The 23,866-nt window shown below is 38.2% G+C and overlaps 1 protein-coding gene across 1 annotated transcript; it reads right to left on the reverse strand.

Moving 5' to 3' along the window:
- Nucleotides 1-18,040: 18,040 nt before the first annotated feature.
- LOC145061535 (JmjC domain protein JMJ24) lies at nucleotides 18,041-23,197 on the reverse strand. Its single transcript, XM_079009047.1, has 13 exons — nucleotides 23,009-23,197; nucleotides 22,011-22,574; nucleotides 21,651-21,793; nucleotides 21,468-21,567; nucleotides 21,188-21,320; nucleotides 20,999-21,053; nucleotides 20,308-20,911; nucleotides 19,538-20,131; nucleotides 19,150-19,222; nucleotides 18,989-19,074; nucleotides 18,760-18,879; nucleotides 18,607-18,677; nucleotides 18,041-18,304 (listed from the first exon to the last, which is right to left on the reverse strand). The coding sequence occupies exons 2-13, from the start codon at nucleotides 22,509-22,511 to the stop codon at nucleotides 18,205-18,207; spliced, it is 2,580 nt and encodes an 859-aa protein (XP_078865173.1). The 5' UTR covers nucleotides 22,512-22,574; nucleotides 23,009-23,197; the 3' UTR covers nucleotides 18,041-18,204.
- Nucleotides 23,198-23,866: the final 669 nt, after the last annotated feature.

The following is a 23,866-nucleotide window of genomic DNA, read 5'->3' on the forward strand; positions in this document are numbered from 1 at the left end:
ATTTCCATGACCCATGGGTTATGTAACCCCCATGGAGCATCTTATGGGTTTAACCCAACTTGATAATCCATGGAGCCTTGGCCCACTATATAAGTTATGGATGATTGACACAATCAACCCATATATTTAATTAGTCTTCTTTTGATCACATAATTAATTCTAAATTAATTATTTGATCAATACTAACTAAATATTATTATTCTTATTATTAATATATTAGAACTTATAATATATTAATAAACCGTAAGTGTCTTATTTCTCTCATTTAGTCTATCCAAGTGCATGATGTCATGCAACCCAAATGGACCATGCCGGGTTGGGTCAAGTACATACCACATATAGTTATGGACTTAGACATTATATCCAACAACAATTCTCTGGCGCTTAAATTAGATTTCGCCCTCAAAATCACTCTTTATCAACACATCGATAGAAACAAATAACCCGAGAAACACCACCTAGAAAATCTCATATCATACAACAATCTCATTCCCAAGACATCCAAAACTGACAGGAACTCCCAACCCGAAAAGGATGAACCCCCCTGCCGTTGCAGTATCAACCCTGACTCTCCAGAACTCGGAACCTGTAGTGGTATGTCTCCCCGAAAGACCGCCCATGTAATATCACCATAACAATTGCTCATCGAATCTCGGACCGATAAAACACTCCCAACTCTGATTACCTCTTCATGACTGATGGGGAAGAGTCCTTGAATCTAATTAGTTGTTGATTACTCATGTCAAGCGACTAGTTGGTCCAGATCGTAACTCAAAAGGAACAGAGGGGTCACATTTCACCAAGGACCAACTATCGATATTTTTATCAAAACCAATATGAAGAATGAATCTCAATACTCTGCTCTTAGTCACTAGAAGAACGACCATGCCTGGTCGAAACTATCCTCTAATCTCTATAATCATAAGTCCCAGCTTCCTCTCAATGTCCCTCTTAACACCGAGTACCAGGTCAGCTCCCGACCCAAGATTTGAACTTCTGAGGCTACCCTAACACATCCGACAATATGAATTCACAATTGTTCTGTCCATCCAAGCTGTCTCAACCAATCACACTGGTCTCATGGTCACCAGGTTCGCTTTTCCCTAAGCGATTACTACAACCGAATTTAAGTCGCACCTCACTTCCGATCCCTGTCGTTTACTACTTACTACTTCATGTGTGTCGTGGTTCTCCTCAAACCAATGAACCGATCCACCCAGGTCTAGCACATCAGATGGGAAACATCCCCACTCACAACAGAATCCATCTGAAAACTCTGAAATCCCAACATGTTCGTCCTCCATACATATAGAGCCTAAACTCAACACAAGAGTCTGGCCCGACAAAGAATTGGAACCACTTGAATCCAATCTGTTACTCAACTCATGACCCGATATTCGCGAATCTACACATACATTACTCCTCCCATCCTTTCGATTTGAGACAACTTCTCCCTCCATAGAGATAATACCGTTTCCGGCCATCACAGAGACCCCAGTCTCGCCCCTGGTCTGACCACCATGTTCCCACAGACTCATTTGGCAAGGCTACCCGAGCCAAAGAACCCCTTTGTGTCACACCCTGATCAGTAAAGGATACGGCTCCTTGTATTTTTACAACACTCTCTCACTGACTAATAAGTGCTACGGTTCCCTACAGTCTTATGAAACTCTCTCATTTTCTCGTGATTGATATGGCTCCCAGCAGTCTTACGATACTCTATCCCGCTGACTTATGAATGTTACGGCTCTCTATAGTCTTACAGTACTCTCTTTATGACTCATGTATGCTATGGTTCCCTGCAGTCATATGATACTCTCTCTCTCTGACTCATGTATGCTACAGCTCCCCGCAGTCGTACGATACTCCCTATCTGATTCATGTATGCTACGGCTCCCCGCAGTCATACAATACTCGCTCTTACTGACTCATGAATGCTACGGCTCTCCGTAGTCTTATGATACTCTCTCACTCGCCATGGGCTCACCCCACGGTTTTTCACTGACGGTCCTAAGTGATTACTCCCACCCAGATCCGCTCGCTCTCTTATCACCCCACACTCTCATCATCAATTCATCACCACACTGAGTTCACTATCTCATGTTACGCAGTCTAACATAGTTAGGTGCACACACCTACCCGGATTATGCATCACTACTCTTGACGAAAGTTCTCGTAGACAAGGCATTTTCCTCAGTACAGTCACACCTTTGGACAATTCTCGTCTGGCGACAATTGGCTGATGGTCTCACATCTGGAAATATAGTCGTTTGATGTTGCCCTTGCCGTCTGACAAAACCAAGTCTCATAATAATCCAACAACCTAGAGCATCATACTCGGATACCTCGATACACCATTAAGGAATCTCACTATGTCTTACCACGACTACTAATCTTCCGTTCACACAAATCGAACCTGGAAGTATTCCAACTCACAATTGGAAGCACGGAGGAATCATCACGAATGAGAACACGTTGACAACAATCCAAGGCCCCATCTGCTACTGATCAAGCCCATGCAAAATACTCATATCGACTCTGAAGTTGATTGACAAATCAACTGCTTCCCCTCCCAGAGTACAAATAATAATCCATACGCCGAACTATCAGTCTCTCTGAAATCGAATATTGAACTTGGCAACCCAACCGTCTCGAAACTCAAACGTTGACACACCCGAAGAAACACAGACCATAATTAGATTCCTATCTAACGGGCACCTGCCGTGAAGACACTCATTTTCTCCTGAGCATATGCGACATGCATCATCTCGTGATGTACGTTGTCTCGACTACCACATAACCCCAGCCTAATATATTTTTAGACCGCAGATCCCCGTAACCCAAACTTTTGTACCACATCAGACTGATGATCCTCCCTACAGAATAACTAGTCCTCCCCCACTTAGGGTTCGAATCATCTTCCATTGAGATACCAACAGACCACACCACCGACTGGCTCACCAGATGTATCATTAATGACTCATGGAGCGTACACGCAACACTTGATGACCTTCCAGATAATGACCAAATAACTCCAGGTATCCCGTATCTCAGATGAAAACCTCAGAATCATCCCAATGTGACTGCGTCTTAGTCACCCAAAATCTCATACCGACACACCACCAGACATTTCGATTGTCCCGAAATAGCTACGACTCTCAACCAGGAAAAATGAACTATCATACACACCTCATCTCTAATTCCTCATCCAACATTCCATCGTATGAGTTATCATAGAAGCAAGAGACCTTACTCACACACTCGATATACAACATAAACAACAAGGGCCACCGCCCCGATATACTCCTCTTGAGTACCTAGAACTACTGCTAAAATATGACTTACAATACTCAACTAAGGCATATCCTTGTCCTCATCCATCTCAGTCCCCACCGTGACTCTCTTATGGTATATGAAGTACCTCGCAGCAGACATACTACAAAATACTCTGGTGAAAATATCACAACTATATGCTACCCCACGGGGTTTACCTCCAAACTCTGAAATCGGAAGCTCGTTATCTCTTTCGCTCCACACAGGAAGCATAAATAGTGTAATACTCGTCACAGAAAGTGACATCTCAACCATTGGTTGATCACTCAATCCAGAACGCAATCTTCCACAATGCATCATCTCCACTGTTACTTGAGTCTTGCGACTCCAACTAGCACCTCACCAGTCAAACCCCATGGGATCTAAACTCAATTCTCTTCGCAAGGTATACTCCAGTGAATCTCGACCGACCTGTCCCTCTGGCCCCATAATTATACCATGTCCACTCTTAGTTTGAACAATCACAGCGGGATGGAAGCACAATCTGCTACAAATCATGGTACCCGAACCATGTTATCTCCCCTCAATCTGCTATTTAGAACCTCCAGAACTCTCCCTGTTCCGAGTATAGGTCCTCTGCTTTCGGTAGTACGGGCCCATACTACCTGCCACATCTACCCATACTTTCTACACGGATTGTGCCAGATTTCCTAAGTAGTTGCTCAACCTCCTCGATCACCAATCCCATTACACATGCTCGCTCTCTAGCAAATACCCACCTCTAAACAGTGTACTCATCGCACTAAAATTTCTCCCTCGGCTCTCCTAGGTTCTCACACTTTTCTGCCATTATCTAGTGAAGAACTCCTCATGATGCCAACCGTCTACCTCCTGGATATCGTCATATTCACTTAGTAGCTGACTCCCATCATCAATAGTTCCACAAAGCATAAACCAATCAGCATTCAGGCATCAAATAACCTCCACCAGCACATAAAACCACTCTAGCATACAACTCCACTCTCTCTATCCACAACTCAAAAGCCATCACCGAACTCAGGCAATCCTATCTCTCGTGGGTATCTAACTACTCTATCAGTAGATTTCTCAAGTACACATCTAGGCATCTCTCTTAGATTACTCCTCTACTCAAAGCTCTCTCTAAAAGATTCCTACTAGGTACTCATACTCAGCACATACACAAAGCAAATAGCAGATAATATCAATCAATAGCATCCCCTAGGCTAAGGCATCATTAATCAGGCAACTCTAGCCCTAATTTCTAAAATACCTAGCCTATCCTCTAGCATGTAGCTCTAATAACTCATAAATATATCATAATGTAAACAAGTCATGGTATTTTGGGAAATCACTGTTAGGGCTCTGGCAGATTGTACACACTGCTCCGTCTCGTTTTCTCTTTAAACTCTTACTCGTTTTAGAAAAATCATTTCTTTTTAGAAAATTTTCTCAGATCCTCAGTTTGAGTCCGGACATACCCGAGAGTGCATCTGAATCCCTCAAACCAAGGCTCTAATATCAACTTGTAACACTCTAAATTTTCAAACAAAATTTTCATTTTTAAAACCACATAAAAGTCATTATCACATTTTCTCAAAACCACAATGTATCAATTGCCAAAACACAAATCAACAAAACAAACTGATAATATCCTAGAATCCTCAAGCATAATCTCGAATAGGTGTGTACAATCAAGTCGGTGCCTTCCTATGATCCTAAGAAGTACCTGGAACACATATCACACAACACGGTAATCACGAAGCTTAGTGAGATCCCCAAAATACCCTACACACAAATAATAAGCCTCTCATATCTATAGCTTGGCATGGACCCTCCGGTTATGCGTCTCGGTGAGGACCCTCCGGTCTCATGGCTCGGTGTGGACCCTCCTATCATGTGTCTCAATGAAGACCCTCCGGTCTCACAGCTCGGGTTGGACCCTCTAGTCCTGTATCTCAGTGAAGACCCTCCGGTCTCACAACTTGGTTTGGACCCTCCGGTCCTAAATCAGTAAGGCACAAAATAATATAACATATATCACAAAGACAAAATGCATAGTATCACATAACTCAGTATAAGCACATAGGACCCTCCGGTCGATAACTCAAATAAGACCCTATGGTCACACAGTATTACCGCTCAGGTAAGTATAATGAGAAGACTCACCTCGCAGAGTAAAGCAATATACCCCACACTCGAACTGCTGATCTAGATTCCGCCTACACATATCATAATCATCTCTACTTAACAATTATATAAAACGTTAAGCTAACTCCTCTACTAAATCTCCGAAAAGGGTGAAAGACCATTTTACCTCTCCATGTTCTCCAAAGTCTACAACTTGACCCAACCCTAAAAGTCAATAGAAGTCAACACTCAAGTCAACAGTCCATGTTGACTCAACTCGTCGAGTGCAGCTCATGAAATCGTTCAATACTCAGTACTCAGAAATCACGAAAACCTGAGTCAATTCGCCAAGTTGCTAGCCAACTCGTCGAGTCCATGCATAGTCCAGAAGACCGGGGAAAAACCCTAACCACTCGTCCAGTTGTCTCATCAATTCGTCGAGTTCACTCTGAATCTAGAAACGGGAAAACCCAACACAACTCGTTGAGTTGGATGCCCAACTCTTTGACTTCCTCAGCCCTTTATCATTAAACTCATTCAGTTAATTCCAATGCTCAAAACTCCAGATCCAACCTCATAGGATGGAGTTACCACGTAAAGTTGCTAACTTTACGATTGTGTAAGGACTCACAAGGCTAAATCACCCAAAACTAAGCTCAAGAAGGGTTTAGGACATGAAGACGGGTCAAAGCTTCATAAAGCTTGAAGCTTTATGTACATGGGACCTAGAGAAGTCCAGATCTGAAACTCATACCCCCTGGGCAAGCTTAACTCGAGAATGACCCTCATTTTGCAACAAAAACCCATAAACTCACATAAGAAGAGATCTAAGGAATGGAAAGCCAAGGTATAGACTTTTTACCTCCCACTGGATGCCAGCATGATGTAGATGCAGGATTTACACGCCTTGCCTCGTTCCAAGACTCTAGGTCCTCAAGCCTCTTTAAGGAATCCTCCACAAACATGCTTTTGGCCTCACACACACACACACACTTAGCTTGCTAGGGTTACTCTCTGGACATGAAAGGTGGTAAGGGAGGTGGGGTTAAAGAACTTAAGGTCCTTTAAATAGGTTGTACATCCGAGAAATTAGGGTTTCATCACACAGCCTCAACTCGTCGAGTCCATCCCTCTAACTCGATGAGTAGGCTTCCTAATCCACGCGTGTTGATCAACTCCTACACGACGAGTTGGGGCCAACCAATTCGTCGAGTAGGCCCTTCAACTTGCACTAAATCCTCAAGTTCCACATACAAGAATCGGGGTGTTACATTAGGGTTTGCTTCTGGACGTGAAAAGGTGGTAAGGAGGCTGGAAGGAGGACTTAAGGTCCTTTAAATAGGGTGCAAACCCTAAAAATTAGGGTTTTCATGCACAACCTCTACTCGTCAAGTTGGGGTCCACCAACTCTTCGAGTAGGGTCCATAAACCACGTGGCCTGATCAATCTCTACACGACGAGTTGGGGCAGCCAACTCATCGAGTAGGTCTATAATTATGAATATAAAGCTTTAAAATTTAAACATGGGAGTCGGGGTGTTACACATTGACTTTTGACCAGTTGGACTTAGAGTCAAAATTTGAGGATTTGGATTGTTGATTGAGTATTTATCTATTTTGGTGTTAGAAGGTCCACAAAATTGAGCTGTGCAAGGTGTAAGAGTGTTGCTATGCTTCTCCGGTTCTTCAGTCCAGGTGGTTTTCTCACTATACCATGTATCCCATTGTATATCATTTGCATGTTAGGATAGTTATACTGTTAGAGTGCAAGTATGCTAGTTGGCTAGGATAACTCCTTGTTATGTATGTGAAGTTTAGGACTCTTGGTGTCTTGGTATGCTAGACTAGTAGGGTCTTGCCTGTTGATCGTATGATACTGTTATGGGTTATGTTGACATGGTAACTGTAGAAGGACAATTATTACGATTATGTATGAATGAATAGCGATGGACTTAACTAAGAAGTGGTCAATGATAGGATAACTAGGGAATTCTAGTTGCTAAGGATATGGACATGCTAGTATCTGTTTTATGTTTATGTTACATGATTATATTGTAATGATATCTTGGGTTCTATGTAGTTTAAGTTGGATAACTGGAAAACTCTTGATTTAATGTTTGACTGTGATGTTCTTGTCTAATTGTTCGCTCTTGGGTGGGTCATCTGTTCGACTATATATCTGATCCTTGACTACATATGACTTTATGTATTGTATGGAAGACTAGGATATGACATTGGGCAATTATATGAAAGACCAGGATCTGACCACTAGCAATTATATGAAAGACCAAGATCTGGTCCCTGACAAATGTATGGAAGACCATGATCGAGCCCTAGAAATTATATGAAAGGCCAGGTTCTTGCAATTCACAGTTGTATGGAAGACCAAGATCTGGCCCCTGGCAGTCGTATGTAAAACCAATATTTGGCCACCAACATTGCAAGGAAAGACCATGATTTGGCCCACAACAAGATGTGACTGTAAGACTATGATGTGGCATATAACATTCACCCGGGATTGGAGCAAGCCCATTATTTCATGTATGGTTGTTCCGTATGTTTATGTAGATAAGATATTTGGTTGGTCGGTGCTAAGGACGAACACTTTGTGTGGATGCATTGTTTGTATGATGAAATATGTGGTATATTGGGAAACTCATTAAGCTTTATGCTTACAGTTGTGGATTAAACATTTTGTAGGTCGTTCATGAGAAGAGCTCGACAGGACTGTACACATCCATCGAAGATGTTCGTTTCCATAGTTTTGTAAATTTAACTCTGATAATGTATGGTTTCAATCAAACAAATGTTACTCTATATTTTTTGAAGAAAATGTTTAATTGGTTAATTTATTTAAAAAATGAAAAATCTCTTTGTAATTCTTTGGAACGTTACAGAGAGAGTCAAAGAGAAGAAGAAAGTCAAAAAGAGAGAGGGGGGGAGTGTGAGGGGTGGGTGGGTAGATTTTTTTTTTTAAATTGGAAAGGTATTAATATAGATTAAAAAAATGGAAAAAGAAATGAAAAAGGTAAAACAGTCTTTTCAAGTTGTTCAGGGATCAAAACCACGAAATTTTTCTGATTTTGAACCTTCCATGCAAATTGAAAACTTTTCGGACATAGACCAATTTTGTAGTTTTGTTTGGCTAGAATAATCAAATATTTAAAATTAAATATAAAATTATGTTTTTTATAACAATTTTGTGTGTGTGTGTGTATATATATATATATATATATATATATATATATATATATATATATATATATGAGATTGAACCCATGACATCATTGTTAGAAAACACATTGTTAGACACTTTATAGATACTAATACAATTAGATTCATTCTTCATAGACAAATTTGGGATTTGCGATCCCAGGTAAGATCGGTCCAGGATCATGGGATCCTTTTCTGTAGGATAGGAAGGGTTGTCGCACAAAATGTATTTTTAAGTAATTGTCTCATAGATCCTATATCTGTCTATATAAAAAAGAAATCATGTAACGAAGTGAATTATTATTTGTACAATTGGTACTTCGAACTTGGAACTAGTATGAAGAAATTAATGATACTTCTTTATCTTTTGAGTTGTGCTAACTCCAACTTGTAAATATAAAATTATGTCATTTAACCGTAGTCAAATAACTTATAAGATATTAATTATTTTATCAAATCTATTTTTAAATCGTAATAATTAATAAGTGAAAGCACACATCAGAATACTTTTTACATAACATATCAATTAGTATAATCCTTTTACTAAAGAGTTATTATTATATAAAAATACTTTCAAATAATTAATTTAAATTCTTTAAAAAGGAAATGTAATCCATATAGAAGTATAAAATCTAGGAGCATGTTACTTTCTTGTTTTTATTCTTTTCTTGTCTAGTAGGAACCTCCTTCTTTTCTAATTGATTATTTATTAATATTAAATTTAATTTTAAATTTTAATATAATAATTTTGGTATTGTTGGTTTTTCTAGAAAGGGATCATGGAAACTACAACCTGTCTATTTGTCCTCGTTTGTATCCTCTCTTTCTTTATTCTTTTTTAGCATCAAAAATTTGAAATACAAAAAATGTAAACGATAAGGTAAAATTGCCCACATTTGACGTAAACATTTTAAAAGACTTGCATTTTTAATGCATTTTGTATTTTAAGACATCATTTTTGTATGGTAAACACATTTAATATAGCATTTTTGTCTTAACTTAGTAATATTTAGAGAAAAAAAAATTCTAAAGCGTGTTTAAAAAATGAGCCAAAAAATAAAAAGATCTAGATAATCATCAATTTTACTTGCAAACTTGTTAAAGAGACTATGTTTTACCATTTCACAAGGTTTCTAGGCAGGGGTGGATCCAACATAGGTAGCCCGAGTTGCATTTAAATTTTTTTTTTTTCAGTATTGTAAATTTTTTTTTCGGAAAATTTCGTTTTATGTAATATATATATATATATATATATATATATATGTGTGTGTGTTTAGTGAAATAATAACAAAAGATGTTGGTTCAGGTGTTTATGACGTTAGGGAATTCTTTTGGATATTGCAAGTTCGAATCTTCTTTCTAACATTTATTTTCCTTTATTTTTGTAGTTACATAAAAGGATTTTATATAGCATTATACGAATTTTATACTTATTATATTATGATGTTGTGAAAATTAAACACAAGTACTGAATTGTCCAAGTGGTAAAGCGTTAAACTTTTAACTTGGATGTCCCTATTTTGAATCTTGGCTTGACACAGACTAATTTTATTTTATTTTTATCAGTTTTTACCCTATATCCCTTCAACTTGTTTCTTATTATTCTAAAATTGTCCCACATTGGCCATAACATGAAACATAGCTTATATACAAGTTAAACTTTCAAATGGGTTTGGATTTAAACCCGAAACCGAGAAACTGTAACACACAGAATCTTGAGGAATAATTGTTGGGAATAAATCCCCTTTCTAGGGTTGGATACAACGTGTTAGAGGAACCAACACGGCGTGTCTAGAATTGAAGAAACGTGACTTTCATTAAGGTCAACGCGACGTTTTGGCGGATGGTGGAGAAAACCCTAACTTTTAGGGTGGTGCACCCTATATAAAGACCTAAAGTCCTCATGGATGGCCTCCTTACCAGCCTCCATTGCCACCAAAACCCTAAAATCGATCTTTAAGTCTCTTGGTAGTGTTCTTGAGCTAGTAAGAAGTTATTAGTGCTCATTTTTGGTCTTTGTGAAGGAAGAGGAGATCTTGAAGTTGCTTTGCTTGGTGAAAAGACTTTGGATCCAGAATCATCATCTTGTAGGAAAGCTTTTTGAGGTATCAAGTTTGAATCTTGTCTTATAGATGTTTAGATCTCTTCATATTGTGATTTGTTGTGCTTTTGGTCCCCTTTTGGTTTGATGAGAGAGTGAAGTCATTTAAGGGCTTGTTATTAGGGATGAGCAAAAGGACCAAAACGGCCGGAACCGGCCCGAACCGGACCCGGCTCGGGAACCGGCTTCGGCTAAAATCAAGAACCGAACTGGCCCGGCGGTTCTACCGGTTCTTGTCGTGTGTTCAAATGTTGGAACCGGTCCTTGAAAAATAGCATCATACGGTTCCGGTTTTTGCCGGTTCTACCGATTCCGGTTATATTGGTTCCAGTTCCTACCGGTTCCCGGTTCCAAAAATCCACAAAAATAACATCCCAGTTCCGGACCGACCGGTTCCATCGGGTTTCGGTTTCGGTTCTGGTACCGGTTCCGGCCGGTTCCCCGGTCCATATGCTCATCCCTACTTGTTATTCCAGATCTGAGTTTGTATTGGACTCGTTGAGCATAAAGGTGTAAGCTTTATGAGATAATTGGTTACATGCATGCATTAAGTCACTTATTAAGTCTTTTTTAAGCTTAAGAGCTTCATTTAGATATGCATGAACGTAAAGTTGGCAACTTTACGTGGTTTTCCAACTCAAGGAAGTCAGATCTATGTTTTAGGCATATGTCTTTATGGATTAAGTGCTTATTGGTTAAGACCTTTCATTATTAAGCTTTATGGATGAGTTTTAAACCTTTTTGGGTGGTCCCAATGGATAAAGTTGGAAACTTTATCCTTCTGGACCACATGAGGGGCTAGATCTGAGCTTTGGAGCTCTTGGTATTAGAGAAAACAACTTAATGTGTCAAGCTGTTGAATCTCGGGCGAACACGGCATGTTCAAGGGGAAACACGGTGTGTGGCTGGGATTTTTCCTGACTGTCTGGATGCTGGCGGAACATGGCGTGTTTGGTCAACATAGGTTGTTGACTTTGACTTTGACTAGAAGTTTGATCAGGGTTAACCATGGGATATTTTGGGTCATGTTTGGGCCAAGCTAGATAAGGGGTAAATTGGTCTTTTTACCCTAAGTATGGATTGAAGGATATAGTTTCGATTCTAATTGTTAATTGGGTGTTATTTGATATTAATAGTTCGGAGGATTGGCAGTCCAGCTGTTAGGGGTTATCAGTCTGATTCAGCAGTGCGAGGTGAGTCTCCTCACTATTCTATGGGTCGAAGGCACCAATGTCGGCCCTATTGGTTTATGTATTGTAGGAAGACCAAGGGTGGCCCATGGCACTTGTATGAAAGACCCGGAGGTGGCTTCTGGCAGATCTGTATGAAAGACCAGAGTTTGGACTTTGGCAGTTAAGTAGATAAGTAGTTGTAGATTATATGCTAGTTGTCTTTGTGATGCTTGCATGGAACACCAGGAGGTGGCTCCTGGAACTTGTCTGTAAGACCCAAGGTTTTGGTCCCCGACTTGGCAAGGAAAGACCATGATATGGCTCGTGGCATAATTACAAGACTATGGTTGGCACTTAGCACTTTCTATTGCATGTTTGATATGTATGACGCGTATGTTATGTATGGTATGTGGTATTCGGGGGACTCACTAAGATTTGTGCTTACAGTTGTTGTTTATGGTTTCAGGTACTTCTGGTTCGAAGGGGAAGGGCCCGACTTGATCGCAATGCATACACCTATATTTTTCGCAACTTTGGATGTTTTTATTGTTTTAAAAATGAAATTTTTACCCTCGTATTTTGGGATGTTACGAAAATCGAATCCATCAGTTTGGGATATCCATTTACTTTGACATGGCTCTGCCACTATTTTATGGAAAATCGTAACTCCCAACTAAATCCCCAATGAGGCAAACTTTTGGTTTTTTGTTCTGAATTTATGAAATCAGTTTCGCATAATGGCCCGGGATCATTTATTTTCCGTTGAAATTGTGGTATGGTTTAATCTTCGTTACAAATAGACGAATTTTTCTAATTTTTTTTATAAAGTATTCTTATATGGATTCATAGATAGTAGTGTTAGGCGAGATTCGGTTGAATTCATTTATAAAAGTCTGACATGGATTATTAAGTAAAAAAAATAGAAATAAATTATCATCGTAAATTAAAATTATACATTAGAATTTTATTTATGGAATTCCACATTTTACATAAGACTACTTCTTTTTATCTAAAAAACACATGAATAAATATTAATTTCTTAATCAACAACAACTCATGTAAAAAATTAGTCTACGAGACACCTTTACCTAAGTTATTAGCAAACAAAAATGTAACTGCTTATCCCAATATTCATACATAATGGTATTGTAACACCCGTCTCCCATAATGGATCATTATATGGAATAAAGGAATCAAATGCATGATTTTTGGAAAAAACCATGTGTCACAACATAACCATATGGAGGTCACGATGCCCCTCCTTGCCACATTTGTAGCAAGCACCCGATCGAAAAACCCCGTCATGTCCCTTGCCGCACTTTCCGCAAGTGCGACCCTTCTAGCCTCCCGATCTCGAATCATCGGGCTTTGCCCGCTTGGCTGTCGGCTCAGATTGTGTCGGCCGCCGATCCATCCCTTAAGACTCGGCCTCCTCCCTGGCCTGAGTCTCCAACTCAATCTCCCTCTTCCGGGCATTTGCCTGAAGCTCAACAAATGTCCGGTAAGTCAAGTTCGATACGAACTCCCGAATATCCCTCCTCAGAATGCTCAAATATCGGCTCATGCGTGCCTACTCGGTAGACACCTGCTCAGGGCAGAACATCACCCTCTCATGAAACTTCCTGGTAATCATAGTAACCGAATCAGTACCCTGCTTGAGGGTTAAGAACTCCTGAGCCAACCGCTCCCTCTCCACTGGGGGAACATACTCGTCTCTGAACATGGTGGTGAACCTCTCTCAGGTCACCTCAGAAATCTCCGCAAGAGTGAAGCTCGCCGTCACGAACTTCTACCAGTCCTTCGCTCCCAAGCGAAGCTGGTTCGGCACGAACCGTACCCTCAGATGCTCCGGACATGAACACGTGTAGAAGTATCCCTCGATATCAGAAATCCATCTCATCGCAGTGATCAGATCATGCGTCCCATCAAACTCTGGTGGCTTCGTGTTGCTGAAATCCCGAAACAACAACGAGTCACCTCCCTGAGGCCTGGTAGCAGCCACAACTGCAGTAGCTGCAGCAGCCACAGCCTCAGTCACCGCTGCGTACCGTTCATCGAAAGTCTCAATCAATGTGGTCTTGATAGACCCAAACATCTCCGGAATCTCGGCTTGGATGACAGCAGCCACCTCCTCATGAATCAACCTGTGGATCTCCTCCTCGCTAACACCACTACTCTCAGGTGTGTGGCGTGTTCCAACCATGATGTCTCTCTGAAATACAACATAAAATATCAGAGACCCGCTCGAGCATACTCGCACTCGATAACACATCCCTACTTGTTCCCTAGTATCCTAAGGATTCTGACTTGGACTGCGCACTGATACGGTGTCTTCGGTAGTACGGACCCTTATACTACCGTCCACACCTCATCAGTGTTCACCCCAAGTCCTCCTCCTTGGATCTCAGTTCACAAGTACTCTATATCTCGCTAGCATAGGCTACCCTTCGGTAAACCTCTCATAAGCTCCTCACTGCTACCTACTCACTCTCAAGCATCTAATAGCAGCAGAAATCTTCCTAGGCTAACGCATCACAAATCAGGCCACTCTAGTCTTAATATGAATACCTAGCCTACTCTAGCATGCATATCATATCATAACATATCTCATAACACATAATGTAAGGGTATTTTGGGAAATCACCGTTCGGACGCTGACTGATCGTACACACTGCTCCGGTCTGCCTTTTTCCAAAATCCTTTACTCTCTTAGAAAAATTGTTTATTTATGAAAAACTTTCTCAAATCCTCAGTTTGAGTTCAGATACATCCGAAGTTGCACCCGAATCCCTCAAACCAAGGCTCTGATACCAACTTGTAACGACGAAATTTTCAAAACAATTTTTCATTTTTAAATCATATTTTCAATCACCAAAAACAATATCCAACAACTGTATCCAACGTCATCATAATAAACAAATCCCAAAATCTCAAAAGATCTCAAATACATAAATCCTCTCAGTGTGTACGGATCATGCTGACGCCTTCCCACGGTCCACGCTAGTACCTGAAACACACAACACAACAACTGTAAGCATAAATGCTTAGTGAGTTCCCCAAAATACCACATACAACACATATGCCTTTCCAGGCCATAACTCTGTGGGACCCTCCGATCCAAGTGTCTCAGGGGACTTCCGTCCCGAATCCCGGTAGACCTTCCGGCCCTAACCATATCGACCTTCCGGTCCGTAACCTCCTGACCTTCCGGTCCATGTCCCCTTGACCTTCCGGTCCATATCATCTTGACCTTCCGGTCCTCATCATACATATCATACATAACGCATACATATCACATATCGACATATAGCACATACATCTCATAGCATATAAGACCTTCTGGTCACACATAGGTACCCTTCCAGGTACAATATAGTGAGAAGACTCACATCGGGTAACTCGGTAATCTCGAACTCGGTAAAATCTGGTCTAGCCTCCGCCTAATCACATGGAATAAGCACTCTAATCAATACAACCCCCAAGGCTAGACTAGATCCCTCTCTTAGCACTCTCAGAAGGGTAAAAGACCATTTTACCCCTCTCGAGGCTCAAAGGCCCTAACATTGACCAAACCCTAAAACTCAACCAATAGTCAACTCTCCGGATTACGCTGCGCGTACCAAACCTGTACGTTGGGCGTACCCGGCAACCTCACAGAAACGAGGAACGCGACCCCCTACTTGCGTGTACTGGGATTACGCCCCGTGTAACTCCCAGTTTCAGAATCCTTAGCTTTTGGGGTCTTAAACAGTTAAGACCCACGACCAAATTTCAGATTTGACCACCCCTAAGCCTCTTAATCCATAAAGTTGGTGGCTTTAAGCCTTTGCATGGCTGTGAGAGTCACCAACACCCAAATCTCTCCACTTTCAACACTCTAAAGCTCATAACTCAAGCATGACACCATAACAACGACCAAGATGGGATTTTTATGGATCAATATCACACATAACACTGAAATGGGACAGATCTAGGTCCATGGAGCCCCTCTTGCTCATAAAGTCTCCACCTTTGGGACTTAAACCCTAGAAATGGACCATAAAACACCAAACCAAAATAATGAGGAAAGTTCTAAGCTTTTTACCTCAAAGTGAAGCTCCTTCCTCTGAAGAACTCAGATCCAAGCTGGAACTTCAAACCCTAGCCTCCACAAGCTCTTCTCCTCCTTCTTCACTAACACACAAAGGCACCTTTAGCTCAAAATACTCACACACAAGCTTTAGGACGAAGGAAATGCTCTCTTAGGGTTTCACTCTCTGAAATGGTGGCTGAGGATAAGGCCTTAGCATTCCTTTTATAGTGCACAAGCCTTAAATTAGGGTTTGCATCTGGGCCCGCTACACCCAGCGTACCTAGGCGAGTCCGCGTCCAACTTAAGTGCATGAGTACGCGCAGCGTACTCTCCAGTACGCCCAGCGTATTCATTTGCAACACATTCCCACTCAAGGGCTAATCTTGACAACTTGACAAAGAAGAAGGGTTAAATAGTTGTACCTGAATTTCAGGATGTTACAAATATTTTCTCAAACCTTCCTTAAGTCTCTCCAAGCTTCCAAAACTTTGAGTTAAGAGGGAAAATATGTTTGGACGTTTAATTCAATATTTCCCCCTTTGGCTAACCCTAACATAAAATAACTCAATATTTTTTGACCCAAGCCTAGATAAGTCAAAGTCAAACTCAAGTTCCTATATTTGACAAGTTTGGCCCTTTAAACGCTCAAATTTTTTTATTTGACCCAAATTAGCCTTCATATTAACTTGAAACTTTTGGATCCATAAATGAACTTAAAACGTATAATGAGTCGAGTCATATTTTATAAGCTTTTAATCTAAATTTTTATGGAGTTTTAGAGATGTATATACATGTTAATATTTTTTGGCTGAGTTTAAATAGAACTTACTTTATTTAATACAATTCTTATAGAAAATTCAAATTATTTGAGCATGTAGAGTCGACTTCAAGAAATGAGTTTTCCAATTATCGAATGGATGTTGAACTTGTCACTATTTGTTAGTGATATATAAGTTATAATCGATTTAAAGAGGAAGTTTTTAATTATTGTTGACTTATGTTTAAAAAAAATTAAATTAGAGAAAAAAATTGTTTTAGAATACGATCTTTACTATTTCGAGCTTCTAGATTTTATCAGCTATATTGCTGTTTTTCTTTTTCTTTTTTTCCTTTTTTATTTTTGTTTTTTGTTTTTATTTTTATTTTTATTTTTTTGTCAAACATAAACCTAATATAAAAGTGTTATTTGGCACCATTACTAGTCATTCATAAAACAGAAATTGTTTCATATATTTTTTAATATTGCTTTTAACTAAATCTCATGTGATTTTGTTTGTATGTACGTTTATTTTTTGTTATCAATGAAACACTAAAACATTCATAATGATTTACTCACCAAACATACATTGAACCTAAATCCCCACATGGAATCAAACCCACCGGCACATGTGGTCATCAAAAGCCATCTCATACCCATCGCCCGACCACATTTATTAACTAGAAACCATAAAATATTTTGTAATAAGAAAAAGATAATATATATATATATATATATATATATATATATATATATATATATATATATATATATATATATATATATATATTTGTGTGTGTCATGTTTTTACCAAACTGTTTATGTACATGGACCGAGCACTTTTCCTTCATTCAGCAAGATTCTTACAGCAAAAGCTTAAATGTAAGATGTTGATACCTAGTGTAGTTTTCGTTTGAATTTATATGAAACTAGGGTTTTGTTGGAAGGTTATCTGAATTAGTTTTTGCATGTGCAAGATCATGCTAGAAATGAAGCTTAGATGTTTAAACATCATTTAACAAACCTCAAGAAATGATATTTTATTGTATGATGTGTAAGTATTGATTAAGAAAGTGAATTGGTGTAGATGAAACTAGCCAACAGATGATACAACTAAATGTTGATCGTTTAGTTGTTATTATAGATAGCTAAGGGCAACACATTTGACATGAATGCTAAGAATTGTGTTAATTATGATCCCTTATTGATGAATGTGCACTTTTATATCATAACTGATATGTTTTGAATCTAATTAAGAGAAAGTTAAATGTTGGTTGCAATTTTTGTCATATTATCCGAGTCTCATGCACGCCAAAACATAATATATATATACTATCTAAGCCTATTACAGTAAATTCAAGTTTACTATTTAAAAAAAAAAATAACCTTATATTTTATAAGAATAAAGCTTGTTATAAATCATGTGAAAAGAGGCCATAACACAGTTTTTATATAATCTAATATATATTTCAAGCACAGGCAACCTGTCGTTGTTTAGTCATCTTCTCAAGATTCATTGAAACCAATTCTGTTAAATTTGGATCTTCAAAAGCCAGCTCAGCACCAAGTCTGCACCAGAAAAAAAAAATCATCAGAGATATAAATTGCAACACTTTGGGAAATGGGGCCCACCAAAATTAAGGAAATTAAAGAATTGTATTAAATTATATGCATATTCTTATTATCTTTTCCCCTTTATGAAAAAGTGATAAGCCCCACATAGACACTAAATAAACTGTAAAAGCTAATAAAGCCCTGATTTTCTGATTATTAGATAATATGGAATTCTGCTGTAAAGCATTAAAAAGAAAAAAGTAGAAACATTAATTAAAAAATAAAAAATAAAAGAGATTCTCATCTGGGTGTCTTACTTTGGATCCAACACCAGTTTTTGAACTTCCTTAATTGATGAACTTGCTGCATAAAGTGAAATCTTTCCAACCTACAATCAATCAATAATTAAAAAAAAAAAGGTAAATAGTGAAAACACCAAGGGTATAATGGGAAAAAAAAAGATGTTTGACCTCTAAAATTTGAAGCTTTGCATCATGGTCATTAGGAAGTTCACGAATCTCTGCACCTAATCTTACAGCTTCTGCTAGACTTTCAGGGAAGAGGAAATCAAGCCCTAACTCAACAGTTGACTGCAAAAAGTCAACACAACTCAATTATCAGTTTTTATAATTTTATTTGTTAAAAAAAAAATCAATTTTTATTTTGTTCATTTGTCTGAGAAAAGGACATTAAACTCACCTGAAGATTCCTCACTTGAAAAGGACATCCAGCTGGGATAAATACAGCAACCCCTAAATGCTGCTCAAATGACCATGCCTCTACACCTGATAAATAAAAAAATAAATTCACATAAATTTCTACAATAAAAAACTAAAAAGCAACATAAATATAAAACTTACCAAATTCTTCTTTTAATTTCTTTTTATGATGACTATTCAGATATATCACTCCTTCATGAAGAGGTCGTGGTACCTAACATAAATCAACTCATTTATTAAAATAGATATATATATACATCCTGTTCACAAGCCGCCTAACTTATACAAAAAAGTGAAATCATAATTGAGAGTTTCGTATTAAATGACCATTTTACCCCTGCATTCCAAACAACAAATTACATCCTGTATGGGTAAAGTGTCTGAATGTTTGTGTGAACAGAATGTTTATAGTAAGGTCTGTTTCTTTTCTAGATTGAAGATTCTATGTGAATGAGACTAAATGACCATTTTACCCTTACATTCCAATTTCACAAAGTTGGGAGGAAAAAAGAAGGAAACAGGCCCTTACAGAATCATCATCCATGATGTTGTGGTCAGAGACACCAAATTCATTCCAATGAAGTCTCATATACTCGATGAGCTTTGGAACATCCTCACGCCTGTAAATGTCCCAAATTGCCCCTGGACGACTCGTCTCTTCACTAGTTCCATTCAAATCTTCACATTTAAGAGTTTTCTCATCTTCAATTGAATCAATAATCAAGTCCTCATTATTATTATTATTCCTATTTACATTTACTTCACATGTATGAACCAATAGGTACACCACATCACGCATATTAAAACGAAGCATGTTGACCGAATCACCTTCACCTTGACTTTTTTCATCATACATTCCATAAGAAATCAAGATTTTGGGCCCCACATCGTTTTGCAAAGAGTAATGAGGTAATTTTGCAGCAAGATTCAGTAGGCCCCACTTGGAATGAATGTACTCCAGCAATGGCAGTTTGGTAATAAACTCGGATCTCTGGTACAATAAAAACTCTTCAGATGCACTAGGCGAAGGCCAGTTTTTCAAAATTAACATTTCTGGTTCACCATTTTTCCCTATTCGCCCCTCCGAGTATCCTCTGATAAATTCTCCAAGCTCAATATCTATCTGGCATCAAATCAAATAATAATATACACAAAACATATGTGCATGTCACTACTTTATATTTATAGAAAGAAATGTATGTAATCTAATCTTGGGGAGAGGATAAGAAGGGCATTAACGTTTTTTGCACAGACAAACTTTCTAGGGCATTTATTTGGAGTTTAAAATGGAAAAACTACCTCAAATCGGTGTAAACAATCTACAGCTTTCACAGTTCTATTATCATCCTTCATCTTTTCATCATTTGTATCTTGGATTCCTTTCCACATCACCATAGGGTCCCACCCTAACATTGATGACTCATCACAAATGTCCTTTATTATAACAGGTTCACCATTGACCCAATTCCTTCTGAACTCACTAATCCCTTGATTTTTTATATCTTGACAGAACCCATCTATCTTTGGGAGGGTATTTTCGTACATTTTACACCCACTAACCATTTCATCAACATTTTTCACAAGCTTTGCAACCCAATTCATTTTAAAAATACGTTTTAACATCAAGGGTGAATGACCACAACCACCATGTTCTTTTGGTGGGCATGGAACACTCCCATCAGAGTTGGCCTTCCAATCACAAAGCTTATTGGATAATCTCATCTTTTGTTTTGATAACTTTTCAAGGGTAGAATCGGAATCTTCATTTCCTCCATTACTTTGAATATTTCTACTCACTTCTTTTGATGCTTTTCTGACATCTTGGCAGCATCTGAGGCATATATCATATGAGCAATTACCACAGTGGCGATGATAATCAATTATTGGTATTCTGCAGAAGTCACTGCAATAGAACATTTAAAAATGAGATATTTTTTATTTTTATTTATTTACTTATTTGTACACTATACTTTGAAAAATCTAACATTACCAACACATTTGCTCATCTGCATTTAACTTTGTCCTGGGAAGGTCGATTCTGTTTCCTGAAGCAAATATAAACCAAAATAAATTATCTTCATATATAAAAAAATTAAAAAAAAAAAAAAAAAAAAAAAAAAAAAAAAGATTAAATTATATGACTCGATATATGAAGTTTCAATCTTGAAAATTATCTAACCTCGAAGCTTTCTTTCTATTTCTAATTCAGAGCATTGTTCAAAATGGATCTGCTTAATTACAGGAAGCACTGAAGACAAAAGACAAAAAAGATGTTCCAGCTTCTCTTGGGCAGGTATTTCCCGTATTTTTCCCTACAACACATAAAAAAATATTATAATATAGACAAATCTCAAGATAAATGCAAGATATAACAACAAACAAATCAATGAAAGTACACTGATATTTCTTGCATATAACCCTATTTTTTTTTTCTGATCTTGTCCACAGAAATGAATTACCTTTATCATATTATCACCCCGTAAACAAATTTTACAGTTACAGCAACCTCGACATGCAGGACAAATTCTATGAGCTTCTTCAACTGGAATGTCAGGATACCTGAAAGAAAGAGGAAAATCTGAGTAAACTGTAACTCAATGTAATGTAATAGTGATACCCTTTTAAAATACAGTCAATCTTACCATGCAGTGATACATTCATCACAATATCCTCTTCTATCACATTTAAGACACCATACAATCCTCTCTGTGTCATCACGCCTGCACTGATGACAAATTTGCCCCCCTGTATCCTCAGATGATTCTGAACTCCCACCAGAAGTTTCCTGAAAATGAGCCTATACTTCAAAAAGTATGACAAAAGAAAGTACTTTTTTCGTTGTGATTTCAACTTTTCAATTATTAAGGCATTGTACTTTTAAAAAGTTTGAGAATCTATTCAATTATAGCATTAGTATTTACTATTTAGTATTGATATGATTGGGTTGGGTGGATTACAATGTTGTAATAGAAAGAAAGAAATGGAAGTAGGATACTACTTACTGGCATAGCATGCATCTTCTCAGATCTGCTCTTTGATGAATCAGCAACAGAAGATGGTGTCCTGTAAGCCCTTGGTGTTTCTTCAGACTCTGCCATATCTCTTTGTGGATCATCATTTGATTTTGAAGAAATATGAACAGATGAATTCTTGAAGGAAGGTGTTTCAGGTGAATAACTAATCAGCTTCTTTGATAACTTTTCCTTGTTTTTACCCGAGGCTAAAAACTGGTATTCAACGAGAGGTGAATCCATGTCATCACTTTTACTCTCTAAATAACTGTCACTTTCACCTACAGATTTCCTCTTTGCTTTCTTGAGACTGGCTCTCATTGCAGAATTTGCAGCTCTTTTCTTTGCTTGAATGTAGTGTTTTTCACATACTGTTTTGTCTGGCATGGACATGGCATGGCATCTCCATTGTTTACCATCTGATCTCTTGCAACGTAAATCATCAGGGATTCCAGTATTATCCTCAGCAGTATGATTCATTATAATTTCCATTATAATTATTGAATAGAATTCAAAGCAAATATAGATTGTACTAAAACATGTGCCTAGATTAACCTGCATAAAAACAATCCAGAGATACCATAAGCTATAAGGTAAAACTCCCCCTTAACTTACTTACACCTAACCCGATACAAAACTAAGATATTCAAAGATCCAAATCAAGAAAACCCAACTTAGTATATAAACAAAAATTCATCACAGAACGAACGGGGAACCACGATTGATGATATTAAGAGAGAACTGGGATGAAACGACCTTTCTCCAAGCTTAATCAATGAAAAACCCTAGATGACTAATTACCTCAATTCCTCTTATTACTCAACACAAAGGAATCAATTCAGAGACAGTTAAAGTAAGAAATCCAAACTTAGTGTCTGCAAGAACCGGTATACCAAGAAAAAAAAACGAGAAAAAGAATTGGGAAACTACAATTGATCATAATAAGCGCAAACCGGGATGAGAAGACCAGCGAAAGATATTAAGATTACCAATGGAAACGAATTGAAAACAGAGCGTACTCCAGGATAGCTCTCGATCAACGTTACGAAGTTAATTTAACGACTTTATCTGCAATTTCGCTGATGTTTGAACCTTTTGAGGGTGCGAACAGGAAGAAGAGAGTATTCCGCTTCTGTGGGGAAGAGAAGGAGGGACACAGAGAGTCCAAATTACTTTCATGCCCCTCCAGTCATTTTTTTTAAAGTAAAGCCATTTTTATATTTATAATAAACAAATAAAATCAAGTTTTCAATTTATATCAATTTCGTCCTTGTGCTTATAAATTTTTGCACAATCAGCCAATGTCATAGGTTGCAAAAACTAAATCGACATGAATTTGATACGAAATAAACAGGTTTCGGTATCAATTTAATTAAAGGGGTTAACATGACATGACAAAAAAATTAAATGAGTAAGATTATGGTTAAGAATTTTAATTCAAAAATGACGCGTTATTTATATATAAGGTTTTTGGATTCTTTAGATAAATGTAACACCCGGTTTTGAAAGTGTTTCATTACTCGGGGCTGCAGCCCAATTATCATTGTAATAGGATTTAGGGCCTTGGGAAAAGAATGATTTGGCCCTATTCAGAGGTAGGTGTCATTGTATAAGGGGTCCAAGTATTTGATTGTGTCTTCGGAGGCCAAAGTTATAATCGTAATCTGATGACTCAGTCTTTTATGGGTCTTGGGTTTTGTTCGGAAAGTTTTAAGGCTTGGGTTAGTTATTAGGAGCGTAGGGCTTCTCGCCACCTTTTCGTGGATATAAGGTTCGTTGGAAACAAACCTCGGATGAGGAAGTTATGACACTTTGAAGGTTTTGGCAGAATTAGCCCTTAATGGAGA

The sequence above is a fragment of the Lactuca serriola genome, chromosome 7, assembly GCF_051521515.1.
Source record: "Lactuca serriola cultivar US96UC23 chromosome 7, Lser_US96UC23_V15, whole genome shotgun sequence".
Classification (NCBI taxonomy): Eukaryota; Viridiplantae; Streptophyta; class Magnoliopsida; order Asterales; family Asteraceae; genus Lactuca; species Lactuca serriola.

Coding starts and splice junctions, on each gene's coding strand:
- LOC145061535 (XM_079009047.1), bottom strand. CDS start 22,511: ATGGAAATTATAATGAATCATACTGCTGAGGATAATACTGGAATCCCT. Junction 21,568..21,650: donor GATGAATGTATCACTGCATG/GTAAGATTGACT, acceptor TCTTTCTTTCAG/GTATCCTGACATTCCAGTTG. Junction 21,054..21,187: donor AATAGAAAGAAAGCTTCGAG/GTTAGATAATTT, acceptor TATTTGCTTCAG/GAAACAGAATCGACCTTCCC.